Genomic DNA, 26852 nt, shown 5'->3' on the forward strand with positions numbered 1-26852 from the left:
ATTCAAAGTTTAATAAATATTTTAATACATATAATTATATATAGTGCGAAACTACATAAATTGATTTCAGGTTGTACTTCCCCTTCTCCCGATAATATGGAAGTAAATATCAAAACGTTAGTAACTTCAAACTTGACAGCAAACTTTTCTTGTCAATATTTAAAATTTTGTCTGATCCTTTGTAGTTGTTGCCATATTTTGTGTTGCAAGTTTATTCACAAAAGTGCACAAATTTTAATCTTGAATTAAAGAATGCCGATGGAAAATGAAGAAGTTCAAATCTATTAGTATATGCATTAGTATCAGCTACAACTTCGCATGTGCATTTTATTAATGTCATAATTTGCTGTTGAAACCAATTAACATGGGCGATCAATGTTTACATGTGTTGCCTAACGATAGCCATTTGCATATAGCAGCTACTGTGTAGCAGGAGACAAAAAATCATTTCATGGCATTATTTTATTCAAGGGCGTTTACTCAGCCAAAATTATTCAACCTGAAACCTCTTTAATATATGCAAGTACTTATGGTACCTATCAATTCTTTAAAGTTTCATTTGCATAACCTTAGAAGTAAAACAGAAGTAGTCAGAATTAAAAAAAATGCATAACCCTGACAAAACCTTTAAACAATATGCTCAACTAGACTAGATCATTTCTGTAAAGTTTGGATAACATTGCATCTGTAGTTTCGGAATAGTCCGGACAAGCTTCTATGAAGCTTGCAACATAAAAACGCATTTCTATTCAAGGGCCATAACTAAGCCAAGAATCAATCTCAACCAGAAAACACATGTAATATGCACATTTACTTGAGCTACCAATCAATCCTGTGAAGTCTTATTTAAATTGCATTAGAGGTATAATAGGAGTTATCTGGACAAACTTCATGAGTAAAAATCAAATTATTACTCTAACAAAAATCATTGAATCTTAAAATAACGATAATATGCACAACTAGACTGCACTGATCATTCCTGCACAGATTTGATGTAACTGCAACAGTAGTTTCTGAGAAGAAGTCTGGACAATCTTCTGTGTAACTTGTAACACAAAAACCTTTTTTATTCCAGGACCATAACTAAGTCAAAAATAATTCAAACCAAATACTTGAGCTTCTTATCAATCCTGTAAAGTTTCATTGAAATTGCATTAGTGGTATAAAATGGGTAGTGCGGACAAACTTTAAAAATAATAAAAAAAACATAAAAAAGGTCATCACTCTAACAAAAATCATTGAACCGGTAAATGCCGACGATATGCAAAATTAAACTTCGTACTGATTATTCTTATACAGTTTGGGTGAAATTGCACCAGAAGTTTTTATTAACTTGTCCGGAAAAGTTTTTTGAGATGGACCGACGAAAAGACGGACAAAATAACAGACTGGTGACGGAGAAGTGATCCCTATATCTCGTCGCTACTCTGTAGAGGCGATACAAAAGGGAAATTTAATTTGAAATATTTCACGTTTTTGTCTGCTCTGCTACTGCACTTGATCTTTTTGTTTTGCAAGTTTACTGATGAAAATACAAAAAAGAGAGAAAATTGTGTTTTAAATATTGTACATATTTGTCGCCCATCATTGAAAAATTAACCAAAAACATATGGGTTTTTTTAAACTGTACAGCAAACGTTTGTTGTTGTATTTACTATAACTTCACTGAATCAGTAAGCACATACCTACCAAATGGAACGTGGATTTTGAAACTCCATAATTGTTAATAGTATTGTTAATAGTAAAATCAAATTCACGTTTCACCTTTGCAAAAGTTGCTTTTTTTGAAACATTGTCTATGTTTTTAAAAAGCTTTTTTCCGTAAGTTAACTCTAGAGAATTTAAACTTTAATTTGTAATAGATTGCAAATCTTTGACGATGGAAAATGGAATAGTTAATCCCAAAACGATAGTATCTGCAAACTCGACAGCCAACTTTTCATGTTATAGTGGATACAAGCTTACAGGTGAATCAATGCTCACTTGTCTGCCGAATGGAACGTGGAATCTTAATCCCCCAACATGCATTGTAAAAAGTAAGTATTTGATAAAATATTCACATCTGTATTTTATTTCATGTAAATTTTTCTACATTGAAACCAAATAAAACGGTGACTATTAAACCCCCTACAAGTATTTTTAATTGATACACACTTCGCATATTTGGAACCAGATAAATAGGTATATTAGGTGAAAATGTATAATTTTGTCAAGGTTATGTTTGCTTTTATAAAAGTATATCTTAAAAAAAACATATTTTTTTTTGCTTTCTAATATTGTTATGTTTCACTAAATTATTTTATTTTATAAATGAAATATTTTTGACAAATTATCTTGTATCAAATAACTTTGCATTGTTTTAATAGATTGCACATCTTTGACGCTGGAAAAAGGAATAGTAAATTCAAAAATGAAAGTATCTACAAACTCGACAGCCAACTTTTCATGCTTTAGTGGATACAGTCTTAAAGGTGAATCAGTGCTCACATGCCTGCCAAATGAGACGTGGAATCTGAATCCCCCAACATGTATCGTTAATAGTAAGTATTAGATATACACTTCGCATATGTGTCATATTCTGGTCACTTGACACAATTTAAGGTAAACGAAACGGAAAATCTTAATATCTTCAATGGCTGTATTTTTTGTGATGTGAGTTTATAATATTGATTATTTTTTTGTAAAAAGTTAGCTTTACAAAACCCAAACACTTTGATCCTTATCTAATAGAATGCAAGTCTTTGTCGCTTGGTAATGGTGAAGTGAATCCCAAAACAAAAGTATCTGCAAACTCTACAGCCAACTTTTCATGTTATAGTGGATACAGACTAACAGGTGAATCAATGCTCACTTGTCTGCCAAACGGAACGTGGAATCTGAATCCCCCAACATGTATCGTTAATAGTAAGTATTAGATAAAAGATTTTTACATGTCAATTTTCCTATTTGAACCAAGTAGAACATGGAAAGTAACCCCAACATGTATTGTTAATAGTAAAACCAGAATCATTCTTCGCATAAAAAATGTTTTCTTTTTATGTCAATTGTTGCTATTTAAACCAATTGAAACGGAAAATATTATTTTTAAAAGCTGGTCGTTTTGTAACACGCGAGTATATTAAAAACATGATTTTTATTAAATAGACTGCAAGGCTTTGTCGCTGGGTAATGGAGTAGTAAATCCCAAAACGATAGTATCTGCAAACTCGTCAGCCAACTTTTCATGCTATAGCGGATACAGTCTTACAGGTGAATCAATGCTCACTTGTCTGCCAAATGGGACGTGGAATGTGAATCCCCCAACTTGTATCGTTAATAGTAAGTTTTTGATAAAATATTCCCATATGTATTTCATTTTATGTAAATTTTTCACACTTAAATAAAATTAAACGTTGAATTAGAAAATACCATCAAGTATTTTTTATCGAAACAAACAATGTGGTAAAAATGTATAATTATGTCAAGGTTATGTTTGTTTTATATAAGTATATCTTTAGCTAAACATATTTTTCTTTCTACTATTGTTATGTATCCCTTAATTCTTTAATTTAATAAATGAATATCTTTGACAAATTATCTCGTATCAAATAACTTTTCAGAATGAGAATCTTTTGCATTGTTTTAATAGATTGCAAAGCTTTGACGATGGAAAATGGAATAGTAAATCCAAAAACGATAGTATCTGCAAACTCGACAGCCAACTTTTCATGTTATAGTGGATACAAGCTTACAGGTGAATCAATGCTCACTTGTCTGCCAAATGGGACGTGGAATCTGAATCCCCCAACATGTATCGTTAATAGTAAGTATTAGATAAAAGATTTTTACATGTCAATTTTTTTTATTTGAACCAAGTAGAACATGGAAAGTAACCCCAACATGTATTGTTAATAGTAAAACCAGATTCATTCTTCGCATAAAAAATGTTTTCCTTTTATGTCAATTGTTGCTATTTGCATGATTTAAACCAATTGAAACGAAAAAAATTTTTTTAATAGCTGCTCATTTTGTAACATGCGAGTATGTTACTGAAATATATTTGTTGTAGGTAAACTCAAAAATGTTTAAAAAAAATGATTTTTATTGAATAGACTGCACATCTTTGACGCTGGTAAATGGAGAAGTTAATCCCAAAACGATAGTATCTGCAAACTCAACAGCAACTTTTTCATGTTATAGTGGATACAGTCTTACAGGTGAATCAATGCTCACTTGTCTGCCGAATGGGACGTGGAATGTGAATCCCCCAACATGTATTGTTAGAAGTAAGTATTTGATACATTATGCCCTTATGTATTTTATTTCATGTAAATTTTTACATTTCAACAATTTGAAACCCGTATTGTTTTAAATACTCACTTTGCATGTATATTTTACTCATGTCAATACTATTGGAACCAATTAAAAATGTAAATGTGGTAAAAATGTAATATTTTGTCAAGGTTGATTTGAACATATTTTATTTCTCAGAAAATACATACATGATACAATTCAAATATTCACAGAACAGTTCAAAAACTGTTCTTAAAAATCTTTAAAAAAACAGGATAAGAGTGAAAGACAACGTGTCTTTTGATTTTTTTCCTTTGCTATGGTTTTGTTTGCTTTTAAAGTATATCTTATTAATAACTAAATATTGTTTGTTTCTTTCTAATATTGTTATGTTTTATTACATGTATATTCTTTACTTATATAGATGAAATATCTTTGGCAAATTATTTTGTATCAAATCAGACTATGAAACTTTTGCATTTTTAATAGATTGCACATCTTTGACGCTGGTAAATGGAGAAGTTAATCCCAAAACGATAGTATCTGCAAACTCGTCAGCCAACTTTTCATGCTATAGTGGATACAGTCTTACAGGTGAATCAATGCTCACTTGTCTGCCGAATGGAACGTGGAATTTAAAGCCCCCTAGATGTATTGTTAGAAGTAAGTATTAGATAAACACTTCGCATATGTGTCATATTATGGTAACTTGACACAATTAAAGCTAAACGAGACGGAAAATCTAAATATTTTCAATGGCTTTATATTTTCTTATATGAGTTTATAATATTGAAATATATTTGATAGAAATTAGCTTTACAAAACCCAAACACTTTGATCTATATCGAATAGAATGCAAGTCTTTGTCGCTTGGTTATGGTGAAGTCAATCCCAAAACGATAGTATCTGCAAACTCTACAGCCAACTTTTCATGTTATAGTGGATACAGACTAACAGGTGAATCAATGCTCACTTGTCTGCCAAATGGGACGTGGAATTTGAATCCCCCAACATGTATCGTTAATAGTAAGTTTTTGATAAAATATTCCCATATGTATTTCATTTCATGTAAATTTTTCTCATTTGAATAAAGTCAAACATTGAATTAGAAGCCACCAACAAGTACTTTTGTTATCGATACACACTTTGCATAAATATTTTTGTCATGTCAATACTACTGGAATCAAATAAAAAGGTATATGTGGTAAAAATGTATAATTATGTCAAGGTTATGCTTGCTTTTCAAGTCTATCTTTAACTAAACATTATTTGTTTTCCTTATTATGTTGTTATGTTTTTCTATATTCTTTACTTTTATTGAAATATTTTTTGACAAATTATCTTGTATCAAATAACTTTTCAGAACGTGAATCTTTTGCTTTGTTTTAATAGATTGCACATCTTTGACGCTGGAAAATGGAATAGTGAAACCAAAAACGTTAATATCTGCAAATTCGACAGCCAACTTTTCATGTTATAGTGGATACAGACTAACAGGTGAATCAATTCTCACTTGTCTGCCAAATGGGACGTGGAATCTGAATCCCCCAACATGTATCGTTAATAGTAAGTATCAGATATACACTTCGCATATGTATTCTTTTCATACCAGTTTCACTACTTAAACCAAAAATAACGCGAAATCTCATTTGAAGTGGCTTTGTCTCTTGTAACATGTATTTATGATATTGAAATATTTTTGTTAAAAGTAAGGTTTACAAAACTCAAACTTTGATTTTTATCTAATAGAATGCAAGTCTTTGTTGCTGAGAAATGGAGAGGTAAATCCCAAAACGAAAGTATCCGCAAACTCGACAGCCAACTTTTCATGCTATAGTGGATACAAGCTTATAGGTGAACCAATTCTCACTTGCCTGCCAAATGGAACGTGGAATTTGAAACCACCAACATGTGTTGTTAAAAGTAAGTACTTGTGTAAATATTCCCATATATTTTTCATTTCATGTATTTTTTTCAAATTTGGATACACACTTCGCATAAGTATTTTGGTCATAACATTATTACTGGAATCAAATAAAAAGGTAAATTTGGTAGAAATCAATAATGTTGTAAAAGTCATGTTTTCCTTAGAAGTATATCTTTCACTTAACATTATTTGTTTTCTTTCTTATATTGTTATGTTTTCTTATATTCTTTACTGGTACAAATGAAAATTTATATTTTTGACAAGTTATTTTATTTCAAGTAACATTTTAGAATGCCAATCTTTTGCATTGTATTGAATAGATTGCACATCTTTGACGCTGGTAAATGGAGAAGTTAATCCCAAAACGATAGTATCTGCAAACTCGTCAGCCAACTTTTCATGTTATAGTGGATACAGTCTTACAGGTGAATCAATGCTCACTTGTCTGCCGAATGGAACGTGGAATGTGAATCCCCCAACATGTATCGTTAATAGTAAGTACTTGATTAAATATTAAACCCAAACAGAACTTGGAAATGAAATTGTCTAATTTCTAACAATAAGGCACCTTGCATGTATATTTCACTCGTATCGAAACTATTGAACCCAAATAACAAGGCAAATTTGGTAAAAATGAAATATGTTGTCAAGCTAATGTTCTTCTTTTAAAGTTTATCTTTAACTAAGATTTTTTCTCCTTTCAAATATCATGTTTTTCTATATTCTTTACAGGCATACATGAACATATATGTTTTTCACAAATAATATCGTTTCAAGTAACTTTTCATAATGTGAATCTTTTTGCGTTGTATTTAATAGATTGCACATCTTTGACGCTGAAAAATGGAATAGTAAATCCAAAAACGATTGTATCTGCAAACTCGACAGCCAACTTTTCTTGCAATAGTGGATACGAGCTTACAGGTGAATCAATTCTCACATGCCTGCCAAATGGAACGTGGAATTTCAGGTCACCCAGATGTAAACTTAAAAGTAAGTATCAACAAGAATTGTCGACACATATGCCCCCTTTCTAGCCCTTGACTCACATTATTGGTAACTTTGTTATAGACACTTGCCATAAATGAGTACATGGAAGTAGTCAATTCTAGAAAATAAAAAGATAATGAAGACTTTGTGATAAATAGTTTTTAAGATGAGACATTTAATGCCCCTGTGACCTTGACCCTTGAATTAGTGACCCCAAAATCAATAGGGGTCATTTAATGGTTATGACCAATCAATATTACAAATATGAAGACTTTGTGATAAATATCTTTCAAAATAATAAGCGGAAACCATACAAACATTGAAGAACTCTGTGACCTTGTCCTTTGACCTAGTGACCCAAAAATCAATAGGGGTCACTATCTAGTTATGACCAATCAATATGTGAAAAATGAAGACTTCGTATAATAACTTTTCAAGATAATCAGCGGAAACCATTCTGACATTAAAGGCCCCTGTGACCTTAACCTTTGATCTAGTGACCCCAAAATCAATAGGACTTATTTACTAGTTATGGCCAATCAATATTTGAAATATGAAGACTTTGTGATGATAACTTTTTAAGATAATCAGCGGAAACCATTCTAACATTAAAGGACACTATGACTCTGTGACCGAAAGACAATTTGAAGACTATGTGAAATATGAAGACTTAGTGATAATTATCTTTCAAGATAATGACCTGAAATCATACTACCATTCAGAGACCAAGTACCCAAAAATCAATAGGACTTATCTTCTAGTTATGGCCAATCAATATGTGAAATATAAAGACTTTGTGATGATCACTTTTTAAGATTATCAGCGAAAACTATTCTGACATTAAATGATTCTGTGACTCTGTGACCAAAGGACAATGTGAAAACTATGGGAAATATGAATACTTTGTGATAATTATCTTTCAAGATAATGAGCTGAAATCATACTACAATTCAAAGACCCTGTGACCTTGGCCTTTTAACTGGTGATCCCAATATCAAAAGGGGTCATCTACTATGGCCAATCAATATGTGAAATATGAAGACTTGTGATAAATAGTAACTTAGATAATAGATGGACATCTGATTACCATTCAAGGCCCCTGTGACCTTTGACCTAGTGACCCAAACATCAATAGGGTTCATTTTCTAGTTATGACCAATCAATATGTGAAATATGAAGACTTTGTGATGAATAGTGTTCAAGATATAAGGGGAAACCATTCTGACATTTAAGTCCCCTGTAACCTTGACCTTTGAACTAGTAACCACCAAAAACAATACGTGTAATCTGTTGGTTATAGCCAATGTGAAGACCATGTGAAATATAAAGACTTTTTTTTTCAAGATAATGGGCTGAAATCATACTATCATTCAAAGACCATGTGACCTTGATCTTTGAACTAGTGACCCTAAAATCAATAGTGGTCATTTACTAGTTATGGCCAATCAATATTTGAAATATAAAGACTATGTGATTAATGGTAACAAAGATAATAAGTGGAAATCTTATTACCATTCCAAGCCCCTGTGACCTTGACCTTTGACCTAGTGACCCTAAAATCAATAGGGTTCATCTTCTAGTTATGACCAATTAATATGTGAGATATGAAGACTTTGTGATAAAAAGTGTTTAGGATATAAGAATCAGTCTGACATTAAAGGCCCCTGTGACCTTGACCTTTGGCCTAGTGACCCCCAAAAGCAAATCTTGTCTTCTGTTGGTTATGATCAATATGAAGCCTTTCTGAAATATGAAGACTTTGCGATAATTATCTTTCAAGAAAATGAGCTGAAATCATATTACCATTCAAATACCCTGTGACCTTGACCATTGAACTGGTGATTTCAAAATCAATAGGCGTCATCTACTAGTTATGATCAATGAATATGTGAAATATGAAGACTTTGTGATGAATTGTAACCAAGATATTTAGCGGAAACCATTCTGACATTTAAGGACTCTGTGACCTTGACCTTTGATCTAGTTACCCCAAAATCAATAGGGGTCATTAACTAGTTATGACCAATCACTATGTAAAATATGAAAACTTTGTGATAAATCGTTTTCAAGATAGTCAGCGAAAACAATGTGGTCTACCGACGGACAGACCGATGGACCGACAGACCAACAGACAGACCGACCGACAATTTACATAATTAAAAAGGATCGCAGTTATGATTGTTAAAATGACTTTTCAATTACGTACTTTTACAAACCAGTAAACGAAAGAAAACCTTATTTAATGGTGATTCGTCTTTAAAAGGTACGCATTAGATTTGAATAAGGTAAAATTTATCTCTGATTTAATGAAAATTTCCATTTCAATATTTGTAAATGCATTAACATTTATACAAGTTAGTCATTGTTCTTACAAATTTGACTTTACATAAGAGCGCGATTGATTATTATTTTTATGATGTCCACATCTGCATTTGCATATCGGTAATTATTTTTGTCAACAACTTCTTTATTCAATAAATGAATGTGGTAAGCAGACAATGTTATTATATCACCATTTGTCAAAAACGGTGTTTTGTACTGTTCGGGCGGTAAAATTCTTAATACGCAAAATTATAGTTTTGTTCAGTTAATATTAATAAAGCATAGATAATACATCTGTTTCAAAGTATTTTACATAAATTGGTTACATTTTTGGTAAGAAATGAAACTTACTTAAAGTTTTCATTTGTCTGAAAGATGCAGGTCTGTAGGTATATAATCTCAAAAAAAAAATGTTCGTGTAACCCCTCTTTTTATTTATTTTTGCAGTGACCAAATTTTTTGTAACAAGAATTTGTAACAGAGTTACCAACGTCCCCCGCCTTGGGAAGTTTTATATGAAGCATAAAATTGAACTATTTCAAAAGATTGAGGTATGGATCTCAGGACATTCAGTCAAAAATTATGATCAATGCTAGATCTGCAAATGCAACAATAAATTTGTTAAAAAAATAAAATGAAACACAGATTTTAATTATCTATCATGTTAAGCTTTCACCTCTAAGTGTGACCTTGACCTTGGAGGTAGGGGAGCAGGTGTTGTGCATGACATATCATCTTATTATTGAGACTATTTGTGCCAAGTATTTTCAAAATCCCTTGAACTATGAAGAAGTTATAGATTGGACACAAAATATACCCTATAACAGACTATGTGAATCTAAGCTTTGACCTCTAAGTGTGACCTTGACCTTGGAGGTAGGGACACAGATGTTACGCATGACATATCATCTAATCATTGTGACTATTTGTGCCAAGTATTTTCAAAATCCCTTAATCTATGAAGAAGTAATGGACGGGACATAAAATATACCAAATAACAGACTCTGTTAACCTTTGACCTCTAAGTGTGACCTTGACCTTGGAGGTAGGGGTGCAGGTGTTGTACTTGACACATCGTCTTATTATTGTGACTATTTGTGCCAAGTTATTTCAAAATCCCTTGAACTATGAAGAAGTTCTAGATCCGACACAAAATATACACTATAACAGACTATATTAATTTTTGACCTCTAAGTGTGACATTGACCTTGGAGGTAGGGATGCAGGTGTTGCGCATGACACATTCTCTTATTATAGTGACTATTTGTGCGAAGTATTTTCAAAATCCTTTGATCTATAAAAAAGTTATGGACCGGACACAAAATATACCCTGTAACAGACTATGTAAGTATTTGACCTCCAAGTGTGACCTTGACCTTGGAGGTAGGTGACCGGTTTTTGCGCAGGACACATCGTCTGATTATTGTGAACAATTAAAGCAAGTATTAACAAAATGCCTTCATAGATAAGAAAGTTATGGACCGGACACAACATATACCCTCAAATAGACAATGTTGACCCTTAATGAGCAAGTGCGACCTTGACCCTGCAGGTAGGGGTCTGGCTGTTGCGCATGACACATTGTCTTATTATAACAAACATTTGTGTCAAGTTATTTCAAATTCCTTTCATAAATGACAAAGTTATGGACCGGACACGAAATATACCCTGTAACAGACTATGTTAATATTTGACCTCCAAGTGTGACCTTGACCTTGAAGGTAGGTGACTTGTTTTTGTGCATGACACATCGTCTGATTATTGTGAACAATTATAGCAAGCATTTAAAAAATCCCTTCATACATAAGAAAGTTATGGACCGGACACGACATATACCGTCAAATAGACAATGTTGACCTTGAATGAGCAAGTGCGGCCTTGACCCTGGAGGTAGGGTCTGGTTGTTGCGCATGACACATCGTCTTATTATAACAAACATTTGTGTCAAGTTATTTCAAATTCCTTTCATAAATGACAAAGTTATAGACCGGACACAAAATATACCCTGTAACAGACTATGTTAATATTTGACCTCCAAGTGTGACCTTGACCTTGAGGGTAGGTGACTGGTTTTTGTGCATGACACATCGTCTGATTATTGTGAACAATTATGGCAAGTTTTTACAAAATCCCTTCATAGATAAGAAAGTTATGGACCGGACACGACATATACCCTCAAATAGACAATGTTGACCTTGAATGAGCAAGTGCGACCTTGACCCTGGAGGTAGGGGTCTGGTTGTTGCGCATGACACATCGTCTTATTATAATAAACATTTGTGCCAAGTTATTTCAAATTCCTTTCATAAATGACAAAGTTATGGACCGGACACGAAAGTGTGACGGACGGACGGACAGACGGACGGACGAACAGACGGACGGAGCCTATTTCTATATCCCCCTTTTTTCTTCGAAAAGGCGGGGGACAATTATGTAGGCGCTTTCAAATTACCAAATAATAAATATGTTATATTTTAATTTTCTTTATACTTGCAATGTAATGATAATTCTGTTTGACATAATACTCTCTGAGTATTTACGATCTTCTATTACGGAAATGTACGGACAGGTATAATACCTGTCGCCTCTCTCCTATTTCTCAATAAAGTGAAAGAAAAGACAGCGTCCATTCTAACTTTTTTATTAATTCTATAAAAAGTCAAATATTTTTGGTATCAAATGAAAGATTACTACATAAGCTTTCTATGAGTGCCTCGGAAAAAAAAATGAATTAAATAGATGTATTGAAATTTTTGTTTCAAAATTTATCTTTTTTTCCCTCTGAAAATAACACTCTCGAATTGATAAGAAAACACGGCGTTCTCTCCAAACTTTTTTTATTTCGTAATTAATTTTGATAATTTTGGATTGAAATAAAAGTGTGCTACATACGATTCATGATATATAATTATATAATGCCTAAAAATAAAAATGAACTAAATAAAAATGAATTAACTTTTCGTTTAAAAGTTTATCATGTTACTGTCTGTAAAATAGAGAAAATAAGAATCCCTAAAGAACGCTCAAAACGATAAAATTGAGAATGTTGCAGGCTCGGTTTGATTGAGCCTGTTCATCATGTTCATTGACGGTAATGGAAAGAGCAAGTTACCGACCACGCCCCCGTGCACCGGCTTAAGCAAAATTCAACATGAACTGGTACAATTTTGAATTTTGAAACATCCGGAGATGTGTTAATATGGCGATTATCATGCAACTTTCAATGTGACAAGTAAGTGCCATACCATGAAAAACGGCACATGGTCCCTAAGTAAAAAAAACAAAACACACTCTGAAATTCAGTAAGAGAAACATGGCGACCCCTACTTCCTTTTTTATTTCTTGGTCAATTTTGATAATGTTAGACTCGAGTAAAGGAATCCTTTATGAACTTTCTAGTTTCTTAAAAATGAAAATTAATTACGTAGAAGTATTAAAAATTTTGTTTTAAACTTTTTAAATTTGTCTTTTGACGTCTTATCTGTGATACGCGGGCTTCATAACCTCTGATCCCCTTTCAAAATTCTATTTTATTTAGTTCCGCCCATTGTTTTCTCGTTTAGGGCACACGCTTTTTATTACTTGGGGACCATACGCCGCTTTTCATGGAATGGCATGGAAGTGTCACATTGAAGGTTCCATGATAACCGCCGTATGAACACATATGCGGATGTTTCTAAATTCAAAATTCTACCATTTCATGTTTAAATGTTGAATTCTGCTGAAGCCGGTGCTAGGGGGCGTGGACGGTAACTTGCACTTTCCAGTACCGTCCATGAACAGGCTCAATCAAACCGAGCCTGCAACATTTTCAATTTTGCCGTGTTGGGCTTTCTTTAGGGATTCTTTATTTATCTATTTTATCGTTGTTTATTTTTTCTCTCTTAAAACCACACTCATATATTCGGAAAAAATCACCTCGCTTTCTTTAGATACTTTATTCATAAAAGAAAATGAATATTGAATGAAAGTTAAGACCATAAGCTTTGAACAAGTATATTGAAAATCTGGAAACAAAGTGATCCCTCGGAAGCATTAATCACAACAAAATTACATAAGAATTGCAGACTCGGTTTGATTGAGTCTTTACATGAGGGATAATGAACAAGTGCTACATCCCTCACGCCCCCTAGCACCGGCTTGAAGGGTACTCAATTCTCAACACTTAATAGCGCTTGAATCAATGATCCCGAAGGACCAGAAAAATATAACACTGAAGTGAAGTACGGGGCAACTTTTTACAGCTGCCACACGGCACTTGACACCTGCTGTTGTGAAGTTTAAAAATCTGGAAACAAAGTGATCCCTCGGAAGCATTAATCACATCAAAATTACATAAGAATTTCAGTCTCGGTTTGATTGATTCTGTACATGAGGGATAATGAACAAGTGCAAAAAGTTTGTATTCATACTGAAAATACCTTATTAAAGATTGTACATATGTGCTACGAATAAGTATTTTCTTGATTTCGGAAAGGAAATCTTGGTGGCCGCTTTAAAATCCTATTTTTGCAAATACTTGCATAGTTTTTGTTGAAAATGAAATTTGTGCCAATACATTTTTCAATGATACCAATAAAAATATTAGATGGTTTTTAGATTATCAATAAACATACTCCCTTGAAGTTGGTAATTGTTTCCCCAAAAAATTTCTAAATCGCCGATGTTTCTCAGAAATATATGATAAACAAGATCAACAAGGAAAAGCTGCGCTCAATGAACGCATTCCAACATGACCCAGCAACAAGAACAAGTGGCAAGGAGCCCAGGCGGACCCAAAAAAAAACACAGGACAGGGCACTAGGCAGAGCTCGGACAGGCTAATCACTAAAATGATAGATAATTTGTAATTGATAAGAACACGATGTTAAATAATAAGTTAATGCATAAGTTATCTTCATCATAAATGGTAAAATCAGCAATTTTCAAGTGATGTTGCTAGTGACAAAACTTTTTTAACAAATGTAACAAATATATGTTATGAAAAATGCCGTATGTTGTCCTTTAGTTTTATCTAGAAATATGGGAGAGGCGCCGCTTTATACCTGTCCGCAATAGAAGTTCGTAAATACTCCGCGGGGCGTTATGCTTGACTTAACATCGTTTAACTTTGTGAAAACATGTTACTGGGTTTACGTACTCTTGTAGTTCTACAACTGGTAACGCGTTTTCTTAAACTCTATTTTCTGTATTTCAGATTTACATTTCATTTGTATATTTCATATTGAACGCCGTGACTGTCTTATGTAATCAATGTTTTTGTTAACTTGTGAAACGATGATATTATCTTGTCGTTTGAGCATGTTAACATGTGCAATTTACATCATGTCTTGTCAAATTAACATGCTGACTTGTACAAACAGCATGTTAACTTGTCAAACTATTATAATGACATGTGCAGACAACATGCTATCTTGTCAAAGTATCGTGATGACTTGTGCAAACAACATGTTAACTTGTCAAAGTATAATAATGACTTGTGCAAATGACATGGTAACTTGTCAAAATGTAATGATGACTTGTGTAAACATCATGTGAACTTGTCAAATTATTGTGATGACATGTGCAAACAGCATGTTAACTTGTCAAAATGTCATGATGACTTGTGCAAACGCAATGTTAACTTGTCAAAGTATAATGATGACTTGTGAATAGGACATGTTAACTTGTCGAACTATCGTGATGACATGTGCAAACAGCATGTTAAGTTGTCAAAGTATAATGATGACTTGTGCAAACAGCATGTTAAGTTGTCAAATAACCATGATGACTTGTGAAGACAACATGTGAACTTGTCAAAGAATCGTGATGACTTGTGCAAATGACATGTTATACTGTATCATGCTGACATGTCAAAAAGCACTGTTAACTTGTCAAAGTATCATGCTGACTTGTGCAAATACCATGCTAACATGTCAAAATTCAATGATGACGTGTGTAAACAGCATGTTAACTTGTCGAATTATCGTTATGACGTGTGCATACAGCATGTTAACTTGTCCAAGTATCATGATGACTTGTGCAAACGACATGTTAACTTGTCCAAATATAATGATGACTTGTGCAAATGCCATGCTAACTTGTCAAAATTTCATGATGACATGTGCAAACAGTATGTTAACTTGTCAGATCATCGTGATAACATGTGCAAACAACATGCTTACTTGTCCTAGTATCATGATGATTTGTGAAAGCAACATGTTAACTTGTCAAAATTTCATGATGACATGTGCGGACAGCATGTTAATTTGTCAAGGTATCGTGATGACTTGTGCAAACTACATTCTAAATTGCCAATGTATCATGATGACTTGTGCAAATGCCATGTTAACTTGTCAATGTATCATGATGACTTGTGCAGACAACATGTTAATTTGTCAAAGAATCGTAATGACTTGTGCAAAACACATGTTAACTTGTTAAGGTATTATGAGCATGTTATCACGATAATTCATCAAGTTAACATGCTGTTTGCACATGTCATCATGAAATATTGACAAGTTAACATGCCGTTTGCACAAGTCATTATGATATTTTGACAAGTTAACATGTCGTTTGCACAAGTCATCATGATACTTTGACAAGTTAACATGTTGTCTGCACATGTCATAATTACGGAAGCTTGTATGTACCCCCGCTATGAAGACATGAAGTCGTCTCCCTCGACTAATATAACACAACAAGTCGTCAAAATTACGACGACAAGATTATATATACCATGTCATTTGACAAAATATATGTCATCATGTCGCGATACAGCATCCCGACTTTCATACATTAATATATTTGTCGCCTAGAAGTAACATGGAGGTCGACATACATGTTACTTCAAGCCGACAAGTTTATCTATGTATGAAAGTCGGGATGCCGTATGTCGACATGATGACATATATTTTGTCAAAATGACATTGTATATATAAACTTGTCGTCGTAATTTTGACGACTTGTTGTGTTCAACAAGTCAAGAAAGACGACTTCATGTCTTCATAGCGGGGGTACATACAAGCTTCCGTACATAATGATTATTTGACAAGTTAACATGCTGTTTGAACAAGTCAGCATTGTCTTTAGAAAAGATATGATGTAAATTGCACATGTTTATGTGCTTAAATGACAAAATAATATCATCATTTCACAAGATAGCAAAAACATTGATAGCATAAGACAGTCACGGCGTTCCATAATTTCAGATCTATAAGTGTGCAAACATGCATTTTTATTGCATGCAATGGAAGATACGAACTTGTAAATTTGTTGTCATTTTAGATGTTAGGTCAGTTGTTACGATATATATGTAAACTTGTTTAATAAAGGCGGGAACCTTCAATTAAAAAATTGAGTTAAGAGGCATATAATGTGCCATGCACGGGTACAATAAAAAATTGTAGGCATACAAGATCGCATTTTCAAAAGTCATTTAAAAAAAGAACACTTTACATGTCTGGAATTTTGGCAACGAACGCCCTCCATAATATTTCGCATACAACATTGACACATAGTCCCATTCTGTGGGATTCGAATTCAGGTCTGTCGCCCATCCAGTTCCTGTTTACTGACTTAGTTACATTTTCGACATTAACGGTCAATGGTAGGAAAGTTTCGTAACAGTTTTCTCCGCAACTACTTATCACATCCTCATGATAATTGGCTTACAACATTCATACATGGTCTCATACCGTGGGATTCGATTTCAGGTCTGTTGTTTATCCTCTTTCTGTTTATTAAGTTGAATTTCCGACATTAATGGTCAATGGTAGGAAATTTTCTTAACAGTTTTCTCAGCAACTACTTATCATAGACTATTGATATTTGGTATACAACATTAACACGTAGTCCCATATGTTGGGATTTATTTTCAGGTATGTCGCTCATCCACTTCCTGTTAACCAACTGAGTTAAATGTTCGATATTAATATATTCAGATGTAACTTTTTTCGTAACATCCTCATGATATTTTGTATACAATTGCCGGCCTTTTCTGTCTTTGACCCATTTGTTTGCTCTATATTAGATTATTATTTGCTATATACATATATATGGTTTAGTTATATCGGATCATGTATCTCACACTGATCAACATATTTCGTATATAGATAATTAATCTGTCGTGGTCTACTAAATAATTAGCAATATAGTTTTGTAATGTTAACTTAATTCAACACCGTATTTACCAATTCAAACTTCAAATATATGTTTCTGGACATCAACCACATCATAAGTGACAAGGTTCACAATTCAAGCACAGCATTTATAACTGCCTCCGTGGTCGAGGGGTTAGAGTCGATGACTTCTAATCTATTTACCTCTCTGGCGTGGGTTCGATCCCCGGGAGATGCTTTGGTAGTTTAGCGCGGAGGAAGGTTGTCAAGTACTGGTGTAACTCTCCAGGAACGATGATTAGGAAACTACCTGCATATATGACTGAAATATTGTTGGAAAAAGGCGTAAAATGAAGAAAAAGAACAAACAGAATTGCCAACTTTTGAAATTTTATATTTGAAAGTTTTGACAAAATGTTGTTTTTATGACCACTATGCGTCCGTCGTGTGTCTTTTAAAACAGTGTCAAACATTTTATTAAAACAAACATCTCCTCATATACCATAGGCCACAATATGATTAAATCTGAGCAGGAATGTATGTGTTATTAAGTTCTTTATAAATTGTTCAAAAAAAATCCAATCCATACTTTATTCTGGTTGCCATGGCAACCGAAAGAACAATTAAAAATATTGCGTTGTAAAATCTCAAAGAAATGAAGCTTAAGTTTTAACATGCAACATTTCTAGTTAATGTCTATCAAGTCTTTTTTTAGATAAAATCACTGTTATCAAAATTGACTCCGCCAAAGGGGGTCATTTATTTTTCTTATTTGTATATAAGAAAAACAAATAAAAGTCCTTCGGTCAAGATTCCCCCCCCCCCCCGGTGACATTGATTTTCCTTATATGTATATAGTAAAGACAAAAACAAACAAATTCCAACTGGAAACCCAAAGAGCTAGACATTAGATAATAAGCATTAAACATCTTCTAGTGGGTATTTACCAAGTTTGTAAAAATTAACCTTAGGTTTAAAATAGGTCCTGCCCCAGGGGAACATTGACTTTCATCTAATGTATACAGCAGAAACAAAATATGCTATTATACTATAAAGGCTTTATCTTTATTCATTGTCTGGCTGACCTCTATAATTTTTCCAAATTAAAGCCCTGAGGACAAAATTGGCCCCGCTCCGGGAAACATAAATTTTTCTTAAAAGTATTTAGTAAAAACCTTCTCTAAATCTACAATAGCCATAGCTTACTTTCCATAGCAACCAGTTACTTCATGACTTCATTATTATATTTGACTTTATGATGACTAAATAGAACAAGGAAATATTATATAAAATTTATATTTAAAAAGTAAATGTCATTGTTGAAAGCGTCTTTACAAATTACTGTAATATATGAAAATTTCAATGCTCTTAAACTGTGGCTCTTGAAATCTTAATAAGGATACTATGGAGGCTTAAGCTTAGGTTTTTGGTATGAATTATTGACAAGTGGACCGCCACAAAAATGTTTAAATTATAGCCACTGGATCAAAATTGGCCCCTACCCAGAGGACATAGTTTTCCTCATATGTTTATAGTCAAAAACCTTTATCTCTAAAACTAGAAGAGGTAAAGCTTTGTTTTTTGTCAAGAAACATAATCTAGTAGACGTCTACCAAGTTTATTCAAATTAAAGCGCTTGGGTTAAAATTGGTCCCACCCCATTCTTTCTATGTATATTGCAAAAACAAAATCTGCTATATACTATAGCTATTCCAAGAGATGGCGTGGTTTCATTGCAATTTACTGTATCACAAAAAGAGACATTTTTATTATAAAACATATTGTTTGTAGTTTCTAGAAACCCATTTCTTAAGTAACGCCCTTTTGGGGCAAAAGTACGGAAATTCGAGATGGCCGCCAATATGGCCGCCATGAATTACAAAATGCCATACAATGTTTGTTTCTTGGCTTTGTACTATAAGATTTTGTACAAAGTTGTTTTAATTGCATAATATCAGATAAAATATGACTAATTTATTATTCAATTAAGCGAAAATGACAAATATATGGCAAACTTTCGTTTTTCCGTAATAACACAATATAAATGAAAATGAATTTAAATTGTGTGTACTTTATTAATTTAACAAAGCTAGACAAGTTAAGCATAAAAATTATTATCTGAGCATTATACCGTAAAAGTAGAGCTTCAAAAGTGGGTGGGGTAAAATATCCGAAAAAATATTTTAAATTACAATGTTCCCAAAACTTGCTTTTAATTTTTGTTTAATGTAAAGGAAATTGTGTTTTAATTGTATGCTTTTTATTATTTGAACATTTCTTGATAAATTAAGAATAGAAAATTATTTCCTGAGTATCTATCCCAGAAGAGTAGAACTTAAAAAGTGGGTTGGGTAAAATAACAAAGAAAAACGTTCAAAATTGATAAGCTCCTAAAACTTGCTCTTATTAATGAATTTAATGCAATTATCCATATATTAATTGAATTTTATGGTAAGAAATATAAATATGTATTACATTTAAGAAGACAAGAATCATCATGTCATATTAACCTTTAAGATCATCACAATTCACCAAAATAAATGGACAAAAACCCACAGATTTGACATTTTGTTGCCTTTTGGTATATCATCTTTTTGACACAAAGTAGAATTGTACTACAGTTGCTTTAGCTGGTTATAGCTGGACAAGTTTCGCATAAACATCATTACACGAGAATGTTTCTCAGAAAGATAGGGTTTAATAAATTGGGTAGGGTTAAATGACCGACATAACACTTTCAAAGTTTTAATGCCAATAGAACATACTTAAATCAATTAAGAACAACCCATTATTTTATGGTAAATATTTAATTCATCATAATTAATTCACACACAAATGTATCAAAAACAACATAGTTTGGTAACTTGTATTCATTGTAACGTAAATTAGATTTAAGTGTGCTTTAAGGTAGTACACCCCTAATGGGCACTATAAGGAATTGTAAATTTGACAACATTGGACAGTTATATGCCTTAAATGTCACCTGTATGCAAAATTTAAACAAAATTTACCGTGTGGTTTATGAGTTATGGACATTTTTATGAACTAAAACTTTGCCATTAGAAGGGATTTTTTCAGAAATGAGGAAACTCTGAATAATCTATAATATCATCATTATGAAAAATGTTTTTCTTTTGCTCATTGTTAAGAAATAAACAATGACATATAGGTAACAAATTAAACAAGCAAAATGATTGTTTTTAAACAAAATGTTTTTATTATGTATAAAAATGTAACCCTACCCCACCCACTTTTAACACTAATTTGACCATTTCCCTATGTAAAAAGCCTTATTTAAAATATCCCTAAAATTTTCCAAAATGAGGGGCTATTTTCAAAGTTTGCCTAAATTTTCTTTAATGTATATTGGTTGGTCTTGCAAAATATAAAATACTTTTACCGTTTAGTTTTTATTTTATTAAACTTTGAAAATATCAGGTATCATATTTGCTATTAAATTTGACATTATTTAGTAAATAAATACCTACAATAATTATATAATTAAAATAAAACACTTTTTTCTTCCATAGGGGGTCTGTGAGATTAATAAAAAATGTTAAAAAGAAAAAAAAGAAAGAAAAAAAATTGCCCCTTCTGGGGTTTGAACCCACGCCCCCTCAGTTTCAATACACTTTACAGTGATTTTAGCCTATTGGAATACTCTTCAAAGTGGAGACAGTGCATTAGGGGTGTACTACCTTAATTGATATTGTCGCCAGGCGCGTGTCTCAGAAGTGTAGCATTTAGAAGTGTGCGGATGAAATTGAACTTAAACCTAAAGACATCACGATGCTTTTACAACATACTCTTACGGGGAGAAATTTTATTGTTTTCCTTCTATCAAAAATTGTAATTTTGATATTTTTTATACATTTTAATAACACATGTAATTGATTATGTTTTCCTTAAAGGCCCATTATCTTCCTTTATTAAAAGCTTTTAATTTTGGTGTAGTTTTATAGTATCCAAAACGTTACTCATTGGCCAATCACATGAACTATCATTTTATCTGTTACATTTTGTAAGTACAGTTGTTGTGAATTAGTATTTTGTATGGAAATTAGAATACTATTTTGCTTACATTTCCTACATTTATAGCAAAGTATTTTAAATTTATCGCATTTTTTTCTTCAGGTGACAAGCATCTTACATTATCTCAAACCATTATTTAATTTATTTTTGTTTTTTAGGCATAATGTGCCTTTGAAACATGTAAGTAATTTTGCATCATAATTATAAACAATAAAGAGGGCATTCAAAAACACAACAAGAAAAGACCCATTTATTTGTTTATAAAGAACCATGATGTCTGTAAAATGCATTTTGTGAGAGTGTACTTGTGAAATTTGATATAAACACATCACTATTTTTAATTTTGCAATTGGAAGAATTATTGTCATTTATAAAATTATCAATCAGTAAGTTTAGCCAAAAGTAGTGAAAAGTACTGCACACAAAACATCCAAATATTGAAAACAAGTTTCAGCTATCAATAACCATTTAGAAAACTTGTCACAGAAATCCGGCATTTACTTGTAATTTACATTTATAAGTACATTGTCGCAGTTTGTTCTGCTTCAAATCCATTAGCTTTTTTATGTGCTGCCTCACTATTCAGCAGAACTAATTTTTTAAAATATCATACATTGGGAATGTTTCAAAATCTATACAGTCTAGCTGAGCATTGACTGTGAAGGTATCAAGATGCATCAGCTTCTGACAGTTTGATCAATCTGGGATGTTACATTTCTGATCATTGAAAATCGTTCAGCACAATATCATTGTTGTGTTTGTGGTTGTGTAGTTTTTTTCTATTTCCCTGTTGGGTGGTTCTAGAACTTTTCGTGAATACTGAATAGCACCCTCAAGGATGTGTTGCCTGATTAAAGATATGTCTTTTAGTGGCTTTTCCCTAATATAAAAAGGAGGAGAATTAAGATCAACAAGGCAAAGGCAACGTTTACAGGTAGCAACCCCTGACAAACGCAAGCCATCACAGCAGGGTATCCAGAAAGCACCAAACCCAAAGTTTTCATAACCCTATTTCAAAGGTTTCAATTATTTAGTTTAACGCAATTTTCATATTAAGGCTTAACGCATTCTTTTACTTGGAGTCATACACTGCTTTTCATAAAGTGCCACAATTGTGACATTGAAGATCCCTTAATTACCATCTAATGAACTTATCTACGAAGGTTTGAAATTTAAAATTTCACTTTAAAAATTTCACTTTTGTGTAAATATTGAATTTTGCTTAAGCCTGTGCTAGAGGGTGTTGATGGAAGCTTGCATATATCACTGCTGTCCATGAATGGCACAATCAAACCGAGCGTAAATGTGCCATAGTGGGTGTTCTTAAAGCTTTCCGTTTGTCATTTTGTTTGCTTTAACTATTTTGGGCATATTTTTAGTAAACAAATTTTAACAATAAACATGAACATGAAATAGTAAAATTTTTAATTTTGAAACATCCGCAGATCTGTTTATACAGGGGTCATCCTAGAATGTTCAATGTGACACTTTTCATAAAAAGTGTTATTGGTCACCCCCAGAAACAGAATGTATGTGCCCTATTGAGAAAAAATGGGCAAAACAGAAACTTGGCGTTCTATAACAAATGTTTTGGTCTTATTTCGGCTTTCGGTCTGCCTAACCGGATTTCCTTGATTATCAAGTTGCAAATTTCTCAGCAAGTGATCCCTGTTCATCTCACATAAGTTCTGAATAAGCGGTAAGAGATATATTTTCAAAGATTCATTTACTTTGTCGGAGGATCAAGCAAGCGACTTCGTTATTACTAATCTGATGCTCACCCTATTGAGCTAGTCAGGCTTAATACAAATGTACGTAGCAATTGACTTATTTGTATGGCATTTATCAACCTACCGTTGCTGTTTTGTTGTTGCTATCATGCCCTTAATCTATCTATGAAATATGTACCTGCAAAAAAAGTGCACAGCAAGAAACCCAAGCGCTAATGATTATGTTGTGTGCATTTGGAAACATTCTCATAATTAAAGTAATGTTGAGATCGTACAATATTAAATGGAGTAGTTGAAAGGAAAGCAAATATTACCTGACACCAGCATTTATGATTATAATCTTAAAGCTAATTGTGCTTTTTGAATGATAAAGATGTTGTTGGAGATCTGGAAGAAGAAGATGATGATGATGATGATGTTCATGACGACGACGACGAAATACGTCAAAAACAGAATATTGATGTATTGTGAAAGAATAGGATGATTATAACAAGGTCTGTCAGAACAATCAAACGTGTCGAAAGTGTTACAATTATAAACACAAACTTACGTATACTCGTGCGTTAAGTTTTTGGAAAAATGCATCTATAACTGAATGACACTAATGTTACCAGAAAAAAGTCAAAGTATGACTTTGATATACAAGCATAACTTTCACTTTTCTGCAACTGTAAGAATGATCTTCTTAATTTGCCACAAAATTATGACTTGTTAGTTCAATCAGTCCAAGAATAACAAGATTGATGAATAAACACTATCATGAATATATTTTTATGACATTTTACCTTCAAACTGACCTTTTATGTTCAAATTTGTTCTCCCTAACAAATTGTTTTAAACTATTGCTTAATTGAGAAAATCTATTTTACAATCTGTAAATAAGTGGGAAGTATATGGACATAACTTTAAGTGCACTATCATGGCATTTGTCATTCATTTGTGACCTTGACCTTTGGTATTAACAACTAAATCTAGTTCGCTGACTAATAATTTAATAAGTAGCATGTTAACGCATAATATTTCCAAAATCTATCAAACATTTACAAATGTATGTACAAATTATGACAATTGACAGTTATGACCTTAACCTTAAAGCCCGAGACTTGATTATTCTTGTGAAACATGTCGGCCTTACAATGCAACACATTTATGCAAATCAGAATTGTTGACCGGACAAGAGTATCAATATATGTAAATGAAAAATTAAGGGGTGACTTTGAGCAGCATATCTTGTTTTAGCGTGAGACACATCCATGAATGACGATGTCGTGGACGGACACAGCAATCTTTTAATCACATTATGAATATGGAAGTACAAATGTGACCTTGAGCTTTAAAGCTGGAGATTTTTTAATGTGACACATGGATATAATGTCCAAACACATTTTTATTAAGTTCATCCAAGAATGTCAGAATTATTGACCTGACTTGACCATGTGCACAATAAACGCAAAATTTAGTTTGACCATATATGACAAAGGTATGGACCACACTCAAAGTATGGATATTTGAAGAAGGTATGGCACTGTACAAATTATCATTCCTCACACATTTTAATAGGTGATGGGCATAAAATGCTTCCTTCATTTTAAGTAATTAAATTTGACTGTTTTTTTTGTATAAAATATATAAATGCATCTATACTTAATATATATATATAATATAAAAATATATTTAAGTCTTTTTAAAGTTTAATTGATATGTTTATTTAGGCTTAAACACCTTCTGGTTTTCACTATTGCAACTTTCTATGACTGTGTGATTTTACATGTATTCAGTATGATATTGGCACAGAATTCATTAATGAATGCTCCTTTTATCAATTACAAAACAACATCTCTTTTCTTTCATTTAAGATAATATAATAGTTAAAGTTAAAATGGTGCTGCTAATGTGTCAACCAAAACCAAAGTTTATATCAAAATGTAGTGAGATCGAATATCCACTGTAAAAAACACATTATAAAATTCCTAAGCAAATAGTATTTATCCATACATGTTTTATATAAAATCCCATCCCATAATTGTTTAACAGATATAATAGAACCAAAAAAACAACAACAAGTAAGTGAACATATTTTATAACAAAATTCAATTACATGTTTGATAAACTAAAATTGTAAAGTAAAGCAAAATTTCAGGTCTGAAGCTTTATCATTTTGAACGTGTTTTTCTTCCTTTTTTCTCTTTTTACCCCACCCACTTTTTAAGCTTAGATACTCTTCTGGGATAGATGCTCAGGTAATACATTTTTATGCTTAACTTATCAAGCAATGTTCAAATGATAAAGGATAAAATTATACAATTAAAACAAAATTTTCTTTACACTAAACTAAATTTCTAAAGTAAAGGCAAGTTTTGGGAACATTGTTATTTTTTTCGGAACTGCACCAACAGTTGAACTCTACTCCTGCGGCATAAATGCTCAGATAATGATTTTTATCCTTAACTTGTCTAGCTATGTTAAATTGATAAATTACACATAATTTAAATGCTTTTTCATCTTAATTATGTTAAAACAGAAAAACGAAAGTCACCGAATTGTCAAAAATGTTATTTTTTACCACTTTTTGGTCAATTGCTAGTAATGATTTTAAAGCTTGCCATATAATTGTCATTTTTGCTTGACTGAATCATAAATTAGCCATATTTTAGCTGATATTGTGCAATTAAAACTACTTTGTAAAAAATCTTAAAGTAAAAAGTTAAGACACAAAAGTTATATGGTATTTTGTAACTTATGGCGGCCATATTGGCGTCCATCTTGAATTATTGTACTTTAGTCCGGGCTGCGTAACTTAAGAAATAGATTTTTAGAAACAACAAATAATATTCGTTATAAAAGCAATGTTTCTTTTTGTAATACTTGGTATTAAACATTGTTTGGCTAACCTCTACACATTTTCTTCAAGTAAGGGCAATGAGGTCAAAATTGGTCCCGCAACGGGAACATAAATGTTCCTTAAATCTTTATAGTAAAAACCGTCTACTCTAAATCAAGTTTAGTTTCCATAGCAACCAGTTACTTCTTAGAAGCCATTGACTTTATAGCAAGCTGTATTATAGCTTTATAGCAACCACTGACTTCCATTGCAAGTATTAACGTTCCATAGCAACGAGCTAATCTACCATTGAATTTCATAGCACGCAATGACTTCCAAGGAAACCATTCATTTTGTTTAGCAATCAGTAACATTAATTTTCCTATTTCTTTGAGGATTTGCTTCAAATTTTAAATATATGTTCATTACCAATTTGCAACACATGCATCAAATGTGATTAGAATTATAGGTCTAGTGCCATTGTCATTTTGACTTTGAAATTCATTTGAAAATTGAAAACCTTCTTCATTGTAACTATAAATGGTATATTTGAAAATTGCAACTTTTTCACTTTTTTTCTCTGTAACCATAAATGGTTTCTATTTTATACTTAGGATAATTGTACTTTGTTACACTCACATCAAGTTTGGTTTATACAG

General features: G+C 32.3%; 1 protein-coding gene across 1 annotated transcript; it reads left to right on the top strand.

Moving 5' to 3' along the window:
- Positions 1 to 1879: 1879 nt before the first annotated feature.
- Positions 1880 to 23843, top strand: LOC132752803 (P-selectin-like). The gene is made up of 11 exons (XM_060743189.1): positions 1880 to 2036; positions 2367 to 2540; positions 3145 to 3318; positions 3629 to 3802; positions 4092 to 4265; positions 4762 to 4935; positions 5665 to 5838; positions 6022 to 6195; positions 6520 to 6693; positions 7019 to 7192; positions 23746 to 23843. The coding sequence occupies exons 1-11, from the start codon at positions 1880 to 1882 to the stop codon at positions 23841 to 23843; spliced, it is 1821 nt and encodes a 606-aa protein (XP_060599172.1).
- Positions 23844 to 26852: the final 3009 nt, after the last annotated feature.

Source organism: Ruditapes philippinarum, unplaced genomic scaffold, assembly GCF_026571515.1.
Source record: "Ruditapes philippinarum isolate M1 unplaced genomic scaffold, ASM2657151v2 ctg395_1_1_1_1, whole genome shotgun sequence".
Lineage (NCBI taxonomy): Eukaryota > Metazoa > Mollusca > Bivalvia > Venerida > Veneridae > Ruditapes > Ruditapes philippinarum.

Bases quoted from the DNA above. Each gene is read 5' to 3' on its own strand.
- LOC132752803 (XM_060743189.1), top strand. From the start codon at position 1,880: ATGGAAAATGGAATAGTTAATCCCAAAACGATAGTATCTGCAAACTCG. The intron at 3,803-4,091 runs GTAAGTATTAGA...TTTATTGAATAG, and splicing joins CCCAACATGTATCGTTAATA to ACTGCACATCTTTGACGCTG. The intron at 6,694-7,018 runs GTAAGTACTTGA...TGTATTTAATAG, and splicing joins CCCAACATGTATCGTTAATA to ATTGCACATCTTTGACGCTG.